Source organism: Schistocerca cancellata, chromosome 1, assembly GCF_023864275.1.
Source record: "Schistocerca cancellata isolate TAMUIC-IGC-003103 chromosome 1, iqSchCanc2.1, whole genome shotgun sequence".
NCBI classification, from domain to species: domain Eukaryota; kingdom Metazoa; phylum Arthropoda; class Insecta; order Orthoptera; family Acrididae; genus Schistocerca; species Schistocerca cancellata.
Genome location: NC_064626.1, coordinates 1,140,167,978 through 1,140,184,765, shown reverse-complemented (window position 1 = coordinate 1,140,184,765; position 16,788 = coordinate 1,140,167,978). Strand labels below are relative to the sequence as shown.

The window sequence follows — 16,788 nt, the reverse complement described above, 5'->3', positions numbered from 1 at the left end:
CCTAGTTCAACCCTATGCCACTCCCAGTCCCATTCCCTTGCCTCCAGGATCATGTCCCAATGGGAAACGTAAGTGCAAGATCTGTCCAATCCCACCAGCCAGCACTTCCTACTCCAGTCCTGTCACAGGCTCATTTTACCCTATCAAAGGCTGAACCACCAGTGAAAGCAACTGTGTTGTATACCCACTCTGCTGCAATCATTGTACAGCATTTTGTATTGGTATGACTACCGACTACCTATTCACCAGGAGCAATAGTCACCACCAAACTGTGGCCACGAGCAAAGTAGACCAACCTGTGGCACAACACGCAGCTGAAAATAACACGCTCGATTTCAATGGTTGCTTCGCAGCGCAGGCCATCCGGATCCTCCCCTCCATCATCAGATTTTCTGAACTGTGCAGAGTTGTCCATACTGCATATTCTTTGCTCCTTAAACTAACAGAAAGATATTGTCCCCACACCTCCCACCCAACCGTTTCCACCAACGCCCCCCTCCTCCCGTCCTATCCCCTTCTCCATATTCTCATCTTCCACCCTCTTTGTGTTTGCACCCTGTGCCAATGTAGCCACCTGCCTTCCCCCTTCCCTACCCCTCACCTTTTCCCCCCTCTGACACTGTGCCTGGTAGACCCGTCAGGCTGCCATCTAGTCCCTGTATACCTCACCAAACAACACTCTTCTCTCTGCCAATCTGTATCCTGCTATTCCTCCCCCTTCCCTCCACAACTCAAGATTGCGTTTCAAGTGACAGTCTCATTCCGATCGGAGCTGCCGATGGTAGCAATTGTGTGTGCTTGCTTGATCTTTATACTGAGTAGCTTGCTTGAGTGAATGAATATGTGTGTGTGTGTGTGCGCGCGCGCGCGCACACTTTGCTGAAGAAGGCTTTGGTCAAAAGCTATAATGTGTAACCATCTTTCTGTTGTGCTTGTCTGCAACTCACCAGTCATCTTCATGGTGAGTAGCAATCTATTCTTTTCCTAATATTGTTGTTAAAAACTTTTGCAACACTGCACACATCTGTTACCGATGTATCATTTATTCCTAATGCTATCTGTCCCCTTCATGCCTGGTTCTATCAGACTCCTCCTCCGCTATAACCCATACACTCTTTATTTTCTTATCTGATGTGATTATCTTAGTCTCGCATGTATTTGCTTTGATGTCCATATTACTATCTTTAATATTATGCAGTACTTCTTGTAATTTGCTACAGCATCAACATCACAGCTGTTTCCGATTGATAGATACAATCTCACTTTTCAAGCATTGTTTTTTATTTTTTTGTCCAAGCACCGAGCCTCCTAGCACACCACTAACAACTGATACGTAATTTGTTTGATGGTTATTTGCCATAACCACCTGAATTCTGGTAGTCGAGTATGATCGAATTACTGCTAGTTCATTACTGATGATACCATAGCGCTCTCTCTCTCTCTCTCTCTCTCTCTCTCTCTCTCTCTCTCTCATAAATGAGGAAATCATGTGACACAGTGTCAAGTTCTTTGTTCAGATCCCATAGTAAAGTACAAGTGAAAGAATTGTTTTCAAAATGAAGAATATCTGTAACAAGAATTTCTACTGCATTTACTGTAGATAAACCTTTCCTAAAACTAAAGAGTTAAGAGTAAATGAGATTGCGATCCTCAAAATATCTGCAAAGTTGTAATTTTTTTACAACATTCCATTACCCTGAATATTGTGCTTCACTGAATACTGTCTCTGTGAATGCTACACTACCCACACCATCAGTGAAAGAACTACAACCAGTTCATAATATTTAAAGAGGTATTTACTTTACAACAGAGCCTGTTTTGGACAAATTCGTGCCACCTATCATAACATGTATTCAGTGTGTCTTAGATATACACTTAGTTGGTTTTGCAGTGTCTTCCAGGTTGAATATGGAACAAGAGCATAAATATGACTAAGTGTATTCTCATTAACTAAAAAAGTAATCAAAGAACTTTAGCAAGTAAATTAAAGGCAGTATGTGGACAAATTGAATTCAGTAACTCATTTCCGGAATGACTACTAGAATATTTACAGTACTCAGAATTTGCTCACAGTTTATGTACATATCTTTAAATTCATTACTTTGGAGTTTACACTACATTGTAACGCATTCATCATCTAACGTTCCATACATACAATGGAAACTCCAGATTGTAATATCAACAATATAGGGAAACAATAGATTGCTACTCAGTGTAAAGATCAATACAGTGAGTTGCAGCCAGCTCAATGGAAAGACACTTGCACGTCAGTTTTGGCCGAAGCCTTCATCAGAAAAGGAAGCACGTACACACAAATTGATTCACACAAGCAGCACACCTCACACACACATGACCACCATCTCTGACAGGTCGGAGGAATGCAACTCAACTGCATTCAAGCCTGACTTGTGGGAGATGGCAGTCATGTGTGTGTAAGGTGTGCTTGCTTGTGTGAATGAATGTGTGAGCTTTCTTTTCTGATTAAGGCTTTGGCCAAGAGCTGATGTGCAAGAGTCTTTTCATTGTGCCTGTCTGCAACTCAGCTTGTCACCTTCCCGGTGAGTAGCAATCTATCTTTTTCTTATATTGTTGATAATCAATACATCCAGTTACAAAGTTTTTTCATGTATTTTCCTCTTTAAAGTCTGCACATTTTCAATGCCAAAATACATTATTCATCTTCACTTCCTTCATCATTATGAACTGTTGTGTACATAATCTGTTGCATATTCAACAAACCTACAATGGCAATTAGCATCACCAACACTGTGCCTTTAAACAGCTGTACACTTGTCTCTTCATATAGAATACATATTACTGTTACCATAATCATTATTTCACTGCTGCTAGGTATTCTCCAGCTCTCAGTGTAGGTGAGTATTTGCAGCATCAACTGGAGATACAGCTTAAGAAATCTGAGTGTGAGTACCACAGACAGTTTTTTTGCACAAATGCTCTCAATAAAAGTATCACCGGAAGCTATTATTGCTGCAACTGCTTTGCCATATACTGTGCCAGCCTAAATTATAAGTACTTAACACAAAATAGTGTCTTCTTTTTTATTCTTTCTCGTGTTTCGGAGCCACACTCTTTCTGAGATCAACCTTGAAAGCAAACAACACATTAGTCAAACAATTTTAACTTACTTTTGAAGGAGAGATGAGAGGTTTGTTGCAGTGTGCCCCTGATAAAGCTTGGGTGTTGATCAGGTAACAATAAACTACTGTAACTTGGGGCAGTGATGACAACAAAAGGTATATGAAAACAAAAATTAAAAAACAATCAAATAAAATTTATTTAAAGATTTTTTATTAATAATCAAGCTGACAATAATAATAAGGAACCATGTCTCAAGCATTGTTTTGCTCAAATCAGTTTTATCGCCAGTTGACAAAAGTAGCTGAATAAAAGTATATATACAGAAATACATTTGTATATGTTGCCACGAAGAAGATAAAGCATCTGTCTTCCAATACTTCCAATGCACGATAACTTAACATGTAACAACTGACACTAATTACAAAACACACTACGGCCCAGCAACAGTCCACAGCATGCTGGCCTCGAACAGTCATCTGTACACAGTCACACTGTACAATTAAAAATCACTTTTTTTTTAAAATATACGTCTCACTCTATAAGACACTAGCATTTTTTTTACATTGATTAAGACTGTTAGTGATTTTCGTTATTGTTACTGTTGAATTTTCATTGTCAAATAAAATTGTGTACATGGCAAATAATGTCACACATTTCTTAATAATCGTGAATAAGTACTGCACTGCTTCAGAGAATGGTTCTTAGGAGTTTTCAGAGGCATAACGAGAAGTCATTTTTCAGTTACTGTAACTTACAGTGTTTGCTCAATCAAAAATTACAAATTTCTACTCTTTTGAAAGCAAATATTTCGCATTAAAGTCATTAAATCACATTTTGTGGAGCTCAATAAAGCAACCATAAGCAGCACTGTATAAGGCAAATCTCACTTGGAAAAACTATGGTTAGAATGTCTCAAACAATCATAATTAATTATAAGAAACCTCTTCTATGTGCTCCACCACACAGAATAGTATGTGGCAGATATAAATTATATTTTTTTATTTTTTTATTTTACTTCTAAAAGTACACATTAGAATTACAGTGTGATATGCCGCAAAACTTTTGTGTCCTATAAACAGTAGAAAATTTAGGATTTATATTGTATTAGGTGTCGTTAGTTGCATTAACTGCAGTAAGTAATCAATTCTGCTTCTGTAACTTCTTGCTTCAACAACATTTTGGTGAATTAAACTTTAACATTTCTTGAGCAGTTAGTGCTTACACGCTTGAAGAAAATGAATCATCCTAACTCAATTATACAAAATGTACCACTAACAATATACTATATGGAGGGCGGGATTTACACTGTTCGACACTACAATATTTACACGAGAACCATTAAAAAATTAATTATCTTATTAGCACAGCCATAGTGACATGCCCTCCATAAATATACAATAGTGCTTCAAGTTAGCATAATTGTGGGCCAAAAGCATGTACTAATTTTTTAAACTCTGTATGAGGGTTCAATGCAATTCTCACTCCATTCCAGTTACATTGCAACTACTGTTGTTCTGAAATGAAATCTGAGCTGACAGAATATCATCTTTGAAGTCATGTGGTTTCTACATTCGGACCACATTTCAGTAAAATTCATTCAACACCACCAAAGCTATGTTATTTTCTTCAGGAAAAATCCATAAACATGAAAACTTAATATCCAAAATACACAACACTTACTCAACCCATAAAACAGTGGACATTTTTAGCAGTTGATAGATTCAACAGAGAGACTATTACACATCTACTAACAGCCAGTTTCTCGAAGTGAACGCAGCAATACTCTTTCAAACACGTAATACACTCCTTTCGTGTACCTTTCCGAGACATTAATTTCTGCATATCACTAATTTACATAAAATGCCTAATATAAAACAGTCTTCTTTCCTGTCTCCAAACCAATCGCTTCATACATAATGGCAGCACCACAGTCCTTCCTTAATTAACTGTTTAAACAGAAACTGAGATTCTATTATGTGCGCACACACACACACACACACACACACACACACACACACTCACTTTCAGAGCAAAGAAAGGCAGACAGAAGATACCCACGAGCTTTGCAGTACGTACGGTATGGGATATCTATTAGTGTGAGTACTCCATTTCTTAGCAACCAGGTTCCCTGTCGTTTCAACAGTACAGTAATACTTGGAAAACTTGACATTACATATATTAACTAAAACAATCAAAGTAACGAGCATCTTCAGATTTACACAAACAGTGGAGCAGTATCACTGCAAGCTGACAGGCTGAGGAGAACTGCAATAAGCATAAAGTCTTTGCCCTTTTTGCCAGCTCCCAGCTGACTAGTGTGTGGGAACAACAATACCACAGTGGGGTTTAGGATACAATTAAGGGAGAGTGCCATTCAGTGCCTTTCCCTGCAGCTGTTGCTGCTGCTGAGGTTGCTGCTGTGGCTGCTGTTGCTGCACTGATGACTGTTGTTGCAACTGCTGATGTTGCTGCAGTTGCTGCTGCTGTTGGAGTTGTTGCTGTTGCAATTGCTGCTGCTGCTGTTGTTGCTGCTGCTGTTGCTGCTGCTGCTGCTGCTGCTGCTGGTGTAGCTGCTGCTGCTGCTGTTGTAGCTGCTGCTGCTGCTGCTGAGACGGAGTTTGTTGCTGTTGCTGGCCCTGATTATTTAGGCCCAACTGCGCCAGGGCTTCCTGAGAGGCGTGCGCTTTCAGGATCGTGTTTTCCGTCTCGAGCTGACAGATTCGGTCCATGAGCTCTGCGATACGTTCCTTCAGTACTTCGACTTCCTCCCTCACTGCAAACATGAGGTGGCTTTTCACGAGATCCTGTAAAGTAAAAAAATGCAGTGTTACAAAAAGAGTCACAGCTCACCACCGCATGTGACAAACACTACATTTGACCCTACAATTAATGAAAGGTTAATAAAATAGTAAAATCTTTAATAACACAAGAGGCACCGAACGAATTAGTCGTCAGCGAAACACTCGATTTTGAAGGTACGTGTGACAAATATTAGGTACACAGGTAAATGTCAAAGTAAGAATAGAAAATATCATATTTGGTGGTAAATATTGAGCTACAAATGTGGTCACTCATTTTCTCCCAAGAGACAAATGTTTTATCAGTTTGCCAGATAAGCATCCACAATGACAGTAGCAACGACCTGCACGATCGAATGTAGCGAATGTTAAATACCAACAAGTCTCCATTTTGATGAGATAGAGACGGGGGCAGCTTCGGTTCGACGAATGGTTCGTCTCCTAGGCGGAATTAACGGTGAGAGAGAGAGAGAGAGAGAGAGAGAGAGAGAGAGAGAGAGAAGCGGCCAGCGCCACAGAGTCAAGGGGCGAGGAGGAGAGCGCACCTCTGTGTCTGGGACGATGACGTAGCAGGGCCTGGGCTGACCGCGCTGGTGCACCTCGTACAGCAGCGACTCGGAAGACCGGCGGGCCAGCGTCCTGCTGGAGGCGGAAGGCGCGTCGCGCTGAAGCATTTCGGCCGGCTGACTGACTGACTGACTGACTAACTGCGGGCCGCGTCCGCCGCTCGCACATATATGCGCAGCCGTATCGGCCCCCCCCCCCCCCCACCCTCGAGCGGCGACAAACAATACGCTCGCAGCTGGCGGAGAAGGCGGCCGGATGGTGCTGCAGATAAGGCGACACTAGCACTCCACTCCACTCGCCACCCTGTTACACTCACGTCGCTGGCGCCTCGCCTCAGCGCTTCCCGTACGTTCCGTCGTTTATTCGTCGTACCTCCGACAAGTTGCAAAGTTTCACAGGAGGTATATTTGTAAGAAGTTTCGGCCACGTTCGGACTACTTCTGTCATCGTCAGCGAGTTCGTAACACATCTATTACGAACGTCCGACGGATACGGCTTCGGAAAAGAATCTGTAACCAAACAGACAAAACGTGTGTATGTCACGGGTACGCAGTAAGCGGAAGAAGGAAAAGTGTACCGCAAAGATGCTTCATTACCGTCCTAAAGTCAGTTGGATGCTACCCACCTGCCAATTATTTCGTTCGGTTCTTGGATTTTACTCGCGACTGTATCGCCTGGCCAATTCCCAACATAACACTTGTGTCGATAAACCTAACTACCGAAGCATCAATCGGTGTGACAGGCGTCGCTCAAAGGATGTAATTTCATAAGAGAAAGCAGCATCTTAGAAACTGTGCACGAACATAAATAACAGGAAATGATATGCTCGTGAAAAAAGTGTCGGACAAATCGATGCCTTACAACGAGTGTCTTCAAATCCCGGCGGCAGTAATAACCAGTCGGACACAGAGGCCGAGCGGTTCTCGGCGCTTCAGTCTGGAGCCGAGCGACCGCTACGGTCGCAGGTTCGAATCCTGCCCTCGGCCATGGATGTGTGTAATGTCCTTAGGTTAGTTAGGTTTAAGTAGTTCTAAGTTCAAGGGGACTGATGACCTCAGACGTTAAGTCCCATAGTGCTCAGAGCCATTTCAAGTAATAACCATCTGACAAAGTTCTTGATTAAACAAGCCAGATTAACAACAAATTAGGAGAGTCACTGAATGTGTTCTCAGCTATTTCCTTATTACCATCTCACGTATGGTGAAATTACTTCAATTTTTACTTATAGATTCGCCTGAACACGAAAAAGTTAAATTGTACAATCATTCCCCACTGAATCACCTGCTGACAAAACAATTGTAAAAATGACCGACGTACAGCTCATAAACACAGTGAAAACAGTCACATCGCGCCACATCTTTTTATAGAAAAAGGTATTCGTTTCTTTGGCAATATATCCCCCCCCCCCCCCCGCCCGCCCGCATCTCGTGATCGTGCGGTAGCGTTCTCGCTTCCCACGCCCGGGTTCCCGGGTTCGATTCCCGGCGGGGTCAGGGATTTTCTCTGCCTCGTGATGGCTGGGTGTTGTGTGCTGTCCTTAGGTTAGTTAGATTTAAGTAGTTCTAAGTTCTAGGGGACTGATGACCATAGATGTTAAGTCCCATAGTGCTCAGAGCCATTTGAACCATTCCCCCCCCCCGCAAAACACACACACACACACACACACACACACACACACGAGCGCGCGCGCGCTCTAAGCGGAAAAACGCGAGAACCGGTCATAGCTGACACGAGCACACCTTGCGACAGACGATAGAACAGGGGACGGAATGAGGTGCCAACACTTACGACGGTCAGCGTGAAGCTCGCCTTGCTATCAGCTGGGCAACTCGCTGACCTTCAGAGCCAAACAAATACAGAAAAACGCAAGCGCTCCGCTGTTGCCACGCTTCCGTCCGCAAGCCGCGTGCACACCGCTGACAGCCAGCGGGTAAATAAATACCGGCACAGGCACAAAATACAGACTGTCTTACGGTGCGTGGACATATTCAACCGCTGCCAGTCGTCGCCACACATTGCTGCCCTAGCATCAATAAAGACACGTCAAGAGAAACAAAAAATGCGATCGCCCGACGCTTCTGCTACAAACAATTATGTTCTGCCACTACGAGTAACGCGACAGGTGACCTTCCGTCGGGTCTCCATCTACCACGATCATTAGTGATTTATCTGCAGCAGCAAAACTTCCCGGCTACAACTGCACTGAACTTAACTGAACTTTTAAGACTGCAAGCGGGAACTGTCACTCTGGTCACAAACGTGAAAGACTGAAAGACAGAACGAAGACGCAAATCTAGTGGTTTCGGGAAACCAAAAGCGAGTGACAGTGGGCTATACCACGAGCCTCACAGTCCAGTGCGGCACCGTTTGTACCCCAAGTATGTAAATGAAGGCATGTTTGGGGAAAGGAAAACCTTTCTGCGGAGCGGTGGCCGTCCGCTGTCAGCAGTCACTTGAAGGTGGCTCGTACAATGCAGAATGCTAATCTTGCATCCAAAATGTATTGTCTTGCCGGGTAATCCCACAGGATATAAAACCAGCGAACAAACAACGAACCTGAAAGAGATCGACGCAGCTGGAGTAACCATCAACAGCTCTCTTTCTAACTCTCCCCAGATAAATGGCAGCAAATTTTGGAAGACATCATGTGCGTACGTTTTGTACACACGAACTCTGAAATAGTAATTAATCCAATTACCTAAGTCCTTGCTTGCTATCGTCTGACCAAAAGCTTAATACCTATTTGAAGTAATATACGTTAATACGCACAGTACTTACATGGTAATATTCCAAAAATTGAAATTCCCTTTCTCGATGTTGATGTGCAAATGTGGAGTCTCAGTTAAGTGATTAAGGCATAGCAGAATGCAACACGTGGACACGCTACATCAAATTTTTCAGTGTAGATCTGCAGCAGTGTAATGGAGGTTGAAGCTTTGACAATGCCAGCCATTCGTGATCGAGAAAAGTCAAAAAGTCATCCAAGAGACGCCGGCCGAACCAGACAGAAGCCAACAGGCACTTCGTGTGCATGCGCACTTTATTGACGAATAAGGAAAGTCCGTACGACAACGCAGCATCTTGTATCTTGGGAAAGACGGCAGGGTAAGTACTGCTTGTGCTAATGTAAGACTCTTGTGACCCCTCTGGCAATAGCTTTGTGCAGTCTGTGCACAAATGCTGAGTTTCACAAATAAATAACATCGATGGGTGGCAGAACAGACAGCTCTGTTTCGTTTTACAAAATTTTTATTCCGTTTTACCCTGTCGAGCTGCGGCACTAATCTTGTAAGCGCACTGCATTTTAAGTAACCTTAATAAATTGAATAAATCGTTAAGCGTAGTATTTACGAAGTGCAACAAATATTACCGCAACTTTCTGCAGACGACTGACAGCGAGCACGGACACGGGGGTCTCGTTTCTACTGTAGTTTCCACATTTTTCATGTCTTCCTGGAGCGAAGTGAAAAGTGTTCTCGCAATTTCATTGAAACGGAACACGTTTCCTCGTTATTTCTCAGCTTTGCTGTGCATGCGGACTTGCCCCGAGCACCAAAATCATTTAACTATCAAGAATTTCCGTGACGGAAAAAAATAAGATCAGGGTTTAACGTCCCTTCGGCACAGAAATCGTTACAGAGGGAGGAGCGCCATGTCGGATCGGGCAAGGACGTGGAATGACATGTCCCGTAGCCTTTTCAAAGCAGTCATCCAAGCCTTCGCATTAACTACAGAAAAGCTGAGTCTGAACGGCTGGGCGGGGATTTTAAACCAGCTACACGCAAATGCCACTCTAGTGCCTTCAACCTCCGCGGCTGTCAGAGAATCAGACACTGACTGTACAAGCTGCGGCGGCGGCGACCGTGTGTTCGGTTTCCAGTACAGCGGCGACTGCCCTCTCGGATTGCACGTTATTTAAACAATCAGTCACTGATCCATTCTCTGAGACCGTCATCGTGAAAACAAGTCTGTCAACCGTTTATCATTCCGCAGCGTTTAACTTAATTTCACACGCCTGGACACTTCGTCGACGTTCTGCCTCGCCCTCTAGGGGATCTCGGCAGGGCCGTCGTTATTCTGGATTTCGAGGCCCCTCTCACCGAAAAGAGTTTGTGCGCTCTCACCTACAGCGACTGGAAGGCGGAAATCGTAACGGAGGGCAACATCGACACCACACGCACAATTCCCAGCTTCCAGAGCCGCACAACAGCGCGCCATTTTATTGTGCAAGCACGAATGGAGCGGCGTGTTTTGTACTCGACACCCCGGCAAAGGTATTACGGCTCTCATTGTGCAGAGACTGTAAATATGTTTACCACCGGAGCTTATTGTCCCTGCACTCGAGGCTCAACTTCTCTGCGAGAAGAGACCTTCCGAGAACGCAAAGACAGGGGAAATGCGATATGCTGCCCAGAGGCCACTGTATCCCACTGAACGGATCAGATATTTATGTACAGTGCAAAATGGCAACAACTCGGTAAAACACCTCGAACCACACTATTAATCAACAACGCGGACAAAGCCTGATACGTCACGAGTCCCTTTTCTAAATACAACGCTGTTTATTATTTTTTTTCTTTTCTTGTTTCAGCACGAAAATTCGATTTTACCTGAAAAAATCGACACTTTCTAAGGTTTTAAACACGCTATACCGGCTTTTTACTCATTTCTAAAGGTCCTCGTCGGTGTACTTTAATCATTTGAACAACTGAATTTGTGCAAGTACATACTTCGAGACTGAAATGGAAAGAAGCAGACCGTTTTCCCCTCCCTTCTGTTTCACGTCACGGCACTGCCAGTCTGGGAGCGAACTGAGACTTGTCAGATCTGCCACGGACGTGTGCTGTTTAGCGGTGCGGCATGAACCAAACTAGCGAAAACAGGAATATGACCAGTAAGACGGCACATAACACACAGAAGAAGAAAAATCTGGGCTCCTCTGCCTTTCAGTGTGTGTAATACAGTCAGCTTCCCCCGATTCCAAATGTGTAGTTGCCATGTCACTCTATGGCTCACGTATCATCATAGGTGGATGCAGGTAATCCATCATTGCTCCAGGGGCATCGACAGAAAAAAGAAGGATAACAACGAGCGCAATCACGAATATCAGTTTGCGCAATTGTTCCTCAAACACTCATTTGTCATGTCATCTCTCTCTCTCTCTCTCTCACACACACACACACACACACACACACACACACACACACACACAACTACATAAGCTTTGACAGTGTAAACCCCATCAATAACTAAGAGGAAACCCCTTCTTTAAGATTTGAAAACGTGACGCAGCCTTGTGATTTACGGGAGCTTTAGCCCAAAGCTGCGAGGTGAGAACGTTTCACCGAAATCAGTGATACACTCAATTAGAACAATTTTTTACCAGCAATGTTTCATTTTCTTTTCTAAGAAGTGGAATTTTTCAAAGGTCGACTTCTCGCTAAGCATGCAGGCATCACAAGAACAAGTGAACGCTCCTGACATATCATGAAAAATAAAATGCACTTAAAACAATATTTCCGACAAATACTACGAAATGCGGTGCTTCACGGTCAATGCTTTAATTTTATTCATCTACCGTGACACGCAAACGTATTTCGAGGAAAGAATTTACCAATGTTAAGGGCTTTTGAGATTCTTCGGAAAGGAAGATATTGTATCACAGTACTTGTTAATATCTACCCGGAAAATTCGCAAAATAGGCGGAAAATGTGTTCAGTATGAACGAAACACTGCCGAAAGAGGACACGTTCTGTTCTTGCGCGCTTCTTTTATTTTCCAGAGTGTCTGGAAAAGCACGGTGTGGGAAATCTCGCTTCTCGCATTTGGCCAATCTCCCCCTCCCCTTCCCCAAACACTTGAGACAGCTGCAGTAGTGTACAGAAACGCATAATTCGATTTTAAGTGAATGTAAGTTCTAGGGGATGGGCAAGGCAATAAAATAGGTTTATATATAGATTTCTGACACATTTGTGACGCTGCAAGTAGTAGAGTTAGTTAAGATCATAGGAATAAAATACTAATATGTGTCAGAATAGCTGCCCATTGTAATTAAAGTATAGCAGTAGCTCACAATCCACTACATTGTAATTAGCTGCAAATTGTATCTAACATACTTAGAAAGTAAGACCCACTAATCATATAAGGAAGTGGGTTATGTTGTACAGTCATTATTAATGGCTAATAAAGAAATTTAAAAGAAAAAAAAAGTTATAGGGGACTGATGACCTCAGACGTTGAGTCCCATAGTGCTCAGAGCCATATGAACCTTTGAAGACCTAGACTGCAACACTCCGGGCAGATCGGATACGGTGCAGGCGAAATGAGTAGACTAACAGAGGGCAAGGAGGAGTGGAGAAGATGTGCTGCTGCCAACGAATCTTGAGATCGTTACTAGGCGACAGTAATGACCGCAGTGTTTACATTAAATATCAGAATATGACCACTCCTAGAGTGCAGGAGCGGTGAGTAACTTCGGAGTGGTAACTTTGAACTTTGACAGTACTAGACTACGATAAGAAGAAATATTAAAGAGAAGTGCACGTCAAGCATTTACTGTCGACTCAAAACGGCAGGAGTTTTCAATACAGCGTATCGCACGACGATAGTTGTGACTGGGAGATCCAGACAGTTATTGCGAGGGCGTGTTTTTTTTTCCCGCCGGCGCAGTCTGCCCGCAGGTGAACCGAGCCGGCCTGGGCTAGGGGTACGCTCCGCTCCACTCCACCCCACTCACTACCAGACAGCCCCCGCCCCCGCCACCCCACCTCCCTCGTCCGGTCCGCCGCCTGCAACATCGATCGCGCTGCGGCAAGGCGGTCGGCCCGCGGCCCTTCCACCACGGCAAGGCCACGCCGTCTGCCACGACTCGGTCGTCCCGCAGTGGATTCACTTTTGCTTCTCCGCATTTCTCCACCGGCGCGCACGAGGACACAGGACATAAGACATCCCCATCCGTATCAGTCGTGGCGTGCTTCTTGCTCACACACGGTTAGCAGCGACGGGTAGAACAATTTGTGTCGGGTTATCGTGTTACAACTCGCTGTCCACACCCACTTCCGAAACAATAAAGCAAAAATGGGTACAAATTTTACACCAATTACTAAAGCGAGAGGTACATTATTTGGTTTTGATATTTTCAATATGCACGTTGCGTTACTATATATCGAGGAAAATTAAGCGCAGCTCGTGGCCATTAAACTGAACGACTTTACATTAAAGCAACCCTCGACGCGAAGATCCGTTTGAACAAAGCAGTTGGCACGCCCTGCTCTTACCTTCTTTCGACTTGGTTCACACAGCCAGTTACAGTGTTGGGTGGGGTGGGGGCTGAAGTTAAATTTGGACGCCAAACCACGGTGAAACTAAGCATTTTTCACATTAACAAACCATTGACTTAGGTAAAACGACCAGATTTTAAGAAAAGTAGGAGAAATAATTTGAAGATCGAACTACAGCCCTCTGGGTTTGTAGTCTGACACAGAGTCACTCTGACACCGAGCCACAAGACTGAAGCACATAACAAACCAGTGAAAGGTAAGGCAACCGAGCGCGCCTCACAGCTTCAGAGTACCAGGGTACCGTGGTGAGAACTAATTCAGTGGCCCACTGTCTAACCGAGATACAAAATATTTTAACTCGGTAGAGTTTGAACTGAAACTAAAAAACAAAACATTTGATCATCCTTACAATGGCCATGCGTCAGAAGTTGCAATGGTAACTCATTCTTCTGTCGCTTCTTCGTACAACACCACAATTATGTATGAAGAGCACAATACTGTGTATGTTCTAGGAGATTAATTTATTTCGTAGATTTAAGCGTCAGGAAGTCGTTTCTGAAAGTATTTGTATGGAGTGTAGCCATGAATGGAAGTGAAACATGGACGATAAATAGTTTGGACAAGAAGAGAATAGAAGCTTTCGAAATGTGGTGCTACAGAAGAATGCTGAAGATTAGATGGGTAGATCACATAACTAATGAGGAGGTATTGAATAGAATTGGGAAGAGGAGGAGTTTGTGGCACAACTTGACTAGAAGAAGGGACCGGTTGGTAGGACATGTTCTGAGGCATCAAGGGATCACAAATTTAGCATTGGAGGGCAGCGTGGAGGATAAAAATCGTAGAGGGAGACCAAAAGATGAATACACTAAGCAGATTCAGAAGGATGTAGATTGCAGTAGGTAATGGGAGATGAAGAAGCTTGCACAGGATAGAGTAGCATGGAGAGCTGCATCAAACCAGTCTCAGGACTGAAGACGACGACAACAACAACAACAACAACAACAACAACACCAGCCAGTTTTGGACTCACAAGACCATTAACATAATGTAACCTAGTCTGTTGATGGCCTTGTAGGCCGAAAACCTGTAAATGAAATAAATTAATCCCATAGAACACAAGTAGATTGTGCTTTTCATTTACAACAAGTTTCGGCGATGCAAAAACTGATTCTGTAACAACAGTCCGTTCTAATGTTTGCTTCACAGACTCCAGTTAATTTCATAGTTCACAGTGCAGCCTCTGGTATAAAGAAATAAATGAAAAAACATAAATAATTGCCGCTTTGCGTTGCCACTCATTCTCTGCTGTACATCTCCTGACTTAACTGTAAGTCACTAGCCAGAAAACCTGACTGTATTAGGACTCAAAGTCTGCATTTCGTGAAGGGAAAGAAAGAGGCTCTTTACATGTTAACGAGTGAAATTCTCTAGCTTTCGCGGACCGATGTCTTGCGCGAAGCGTCGTCGAGGATGCAAATCGCCGAAATGAATTCATACCTGAAGTAGATGCTCAGCGAGTTCCTTAAAGCAGCGATGCCGTTTTCCCCCATTTTCGCATTCATTCGTTTCCCGGCAGGTACAGTGCATCTTAAAACATGCAAATGCAATGTCCCTTTTCCTCGTTATACCCATTCACGTACGTTGTACGAACGTTGCTACAACATCCCGCCACTGCCAAGGCCAAAGATATTAATCGAATCGTTACACAACGATACCCTGGAAGTAGTGTGATCCGGCGCAGCCTCTTTCTGCCGTCAAATGACATCATCAGACGACGAACAGGGAGCTTTCCCCAGAAATACCCACCAACTGTACCCTAGTGAGTGACCCGTCTCTCCCACTCTGTAGACTCGGTCGGCTTCGCTGGTTTTGTAACGCGCATGTAGTCTCCGGTCCCTATTACAAGATACGATCGGCTCAGTTGTTTACAGTCTGACGGCTCATCACGGCGTGTGAGGAGCCACAAGGGTTTATATCACACGAAGCTGACAACCCTACTGCTAAATTCCAAGGCACGGCAGTACCAAGCAGAGTGTGTGCCTGCAGCTGACATTACATTTTGAGAAAACTGCTTTCCTTCCCCATCGCTAGCCAGTAAGCGGCGTCCGGCTCTTTCTCTGCCCTAACCCGCAGGCACGCACTGCACTAGGCCCGGCCACAGCGGCGAACACGTTATTCTCATAGGGCGGGTGCAATGATGACAACTTACCATTGCTTGTTCAATCTTGTTATCGATGGCAACTGCGCTGGTACCGGAGGCACTGTGGACATAAAGGAGAAAAAATATGTTAGGTATACAAACATCTGACAAAACTGCAAACATCAATATTTTTAAAAAATATAACTGCGATTACTTGATAATTTAATTCGTTATAAAGCAATGACAATAAAGCTGCGCGGAAAAGTTGGCAACCTTACTGATCAGAAGCTCTGGTATGTTGGAAAAGTTGCTGATATCAGAGTATAGGTCTTAATTAGCCAGTTCTGTAGGATGCATTAATTATCACGAAAGGAGCGTCGTGACTGCATATCAGAGGAGAAAATTCCTATGCTGCGATACTATGTGCTCGGATATAATATCCATAATCACGAGTCCTTTTTCCATTTCGGAGCATTAATTTGTGGCGCCAGTACCAATTAACCTTCAACACGGTCCTAAGTTCGATAAGAACTGCATTCCGCCTGAAGATTACTCGAATGTTTCATAACAGAAACAGCAGAGTAGACACCGGAAACTGCGAAAGACATGTTACAACACCAACCAGCCTGCGCCTTATATTGTCAGCGGACTATACGGTCCACAACACAGACAGACAAACCTCCACCACTGTGCGACAGATTTAAAACAAAAATCTCTCTTTACTTACGAACGTTTCCAATTACTTAAGTCAATAAAACATTTATTCGTGCGCACATAAATGGAACTGCGGCGTTGATGTATTTCTTGTGACAATACTGTACATCCTAGTCTTGCAATCGAATGAACACAAAAACTAGTCACAAAGAGCTATAAATGGCATTATCATCTCCGGAAAAATCAC

At 43.7% G+C, this 16,788-nt stretch overlaps 1 protein-coding gene across 1 annotated transcript in view; it reads right to left on the bottom strand.

Annotated features, from left to right (window-relative positions):
* Positions 1-3,287: 3,287 nt before the first annotated feature.
* Positions 3,288-16,788, bottom strand: part of LOC126092870 (uncharacterized) — a 551,522-nt gene continuing 538,021 nt past the window's right edge. Inside the window, exons 2-3 of the mRNA XM_049908604.1 lie at positions 15,957-16,008; positions 3,288-5,903 (exon numbers count right to left, since the gene is read on the bottom strand). Coding sequence (XP_049764561.1) covers positions 5,457-5,903; positions 15,957-16,008 — 499 coding nt within the window. The 3' untranslated portion in view covers positions 3,288-5,456. The remainder of the gene's footprint in view (positions 5,904-15,956; positions 16,009-16,788) is intronic.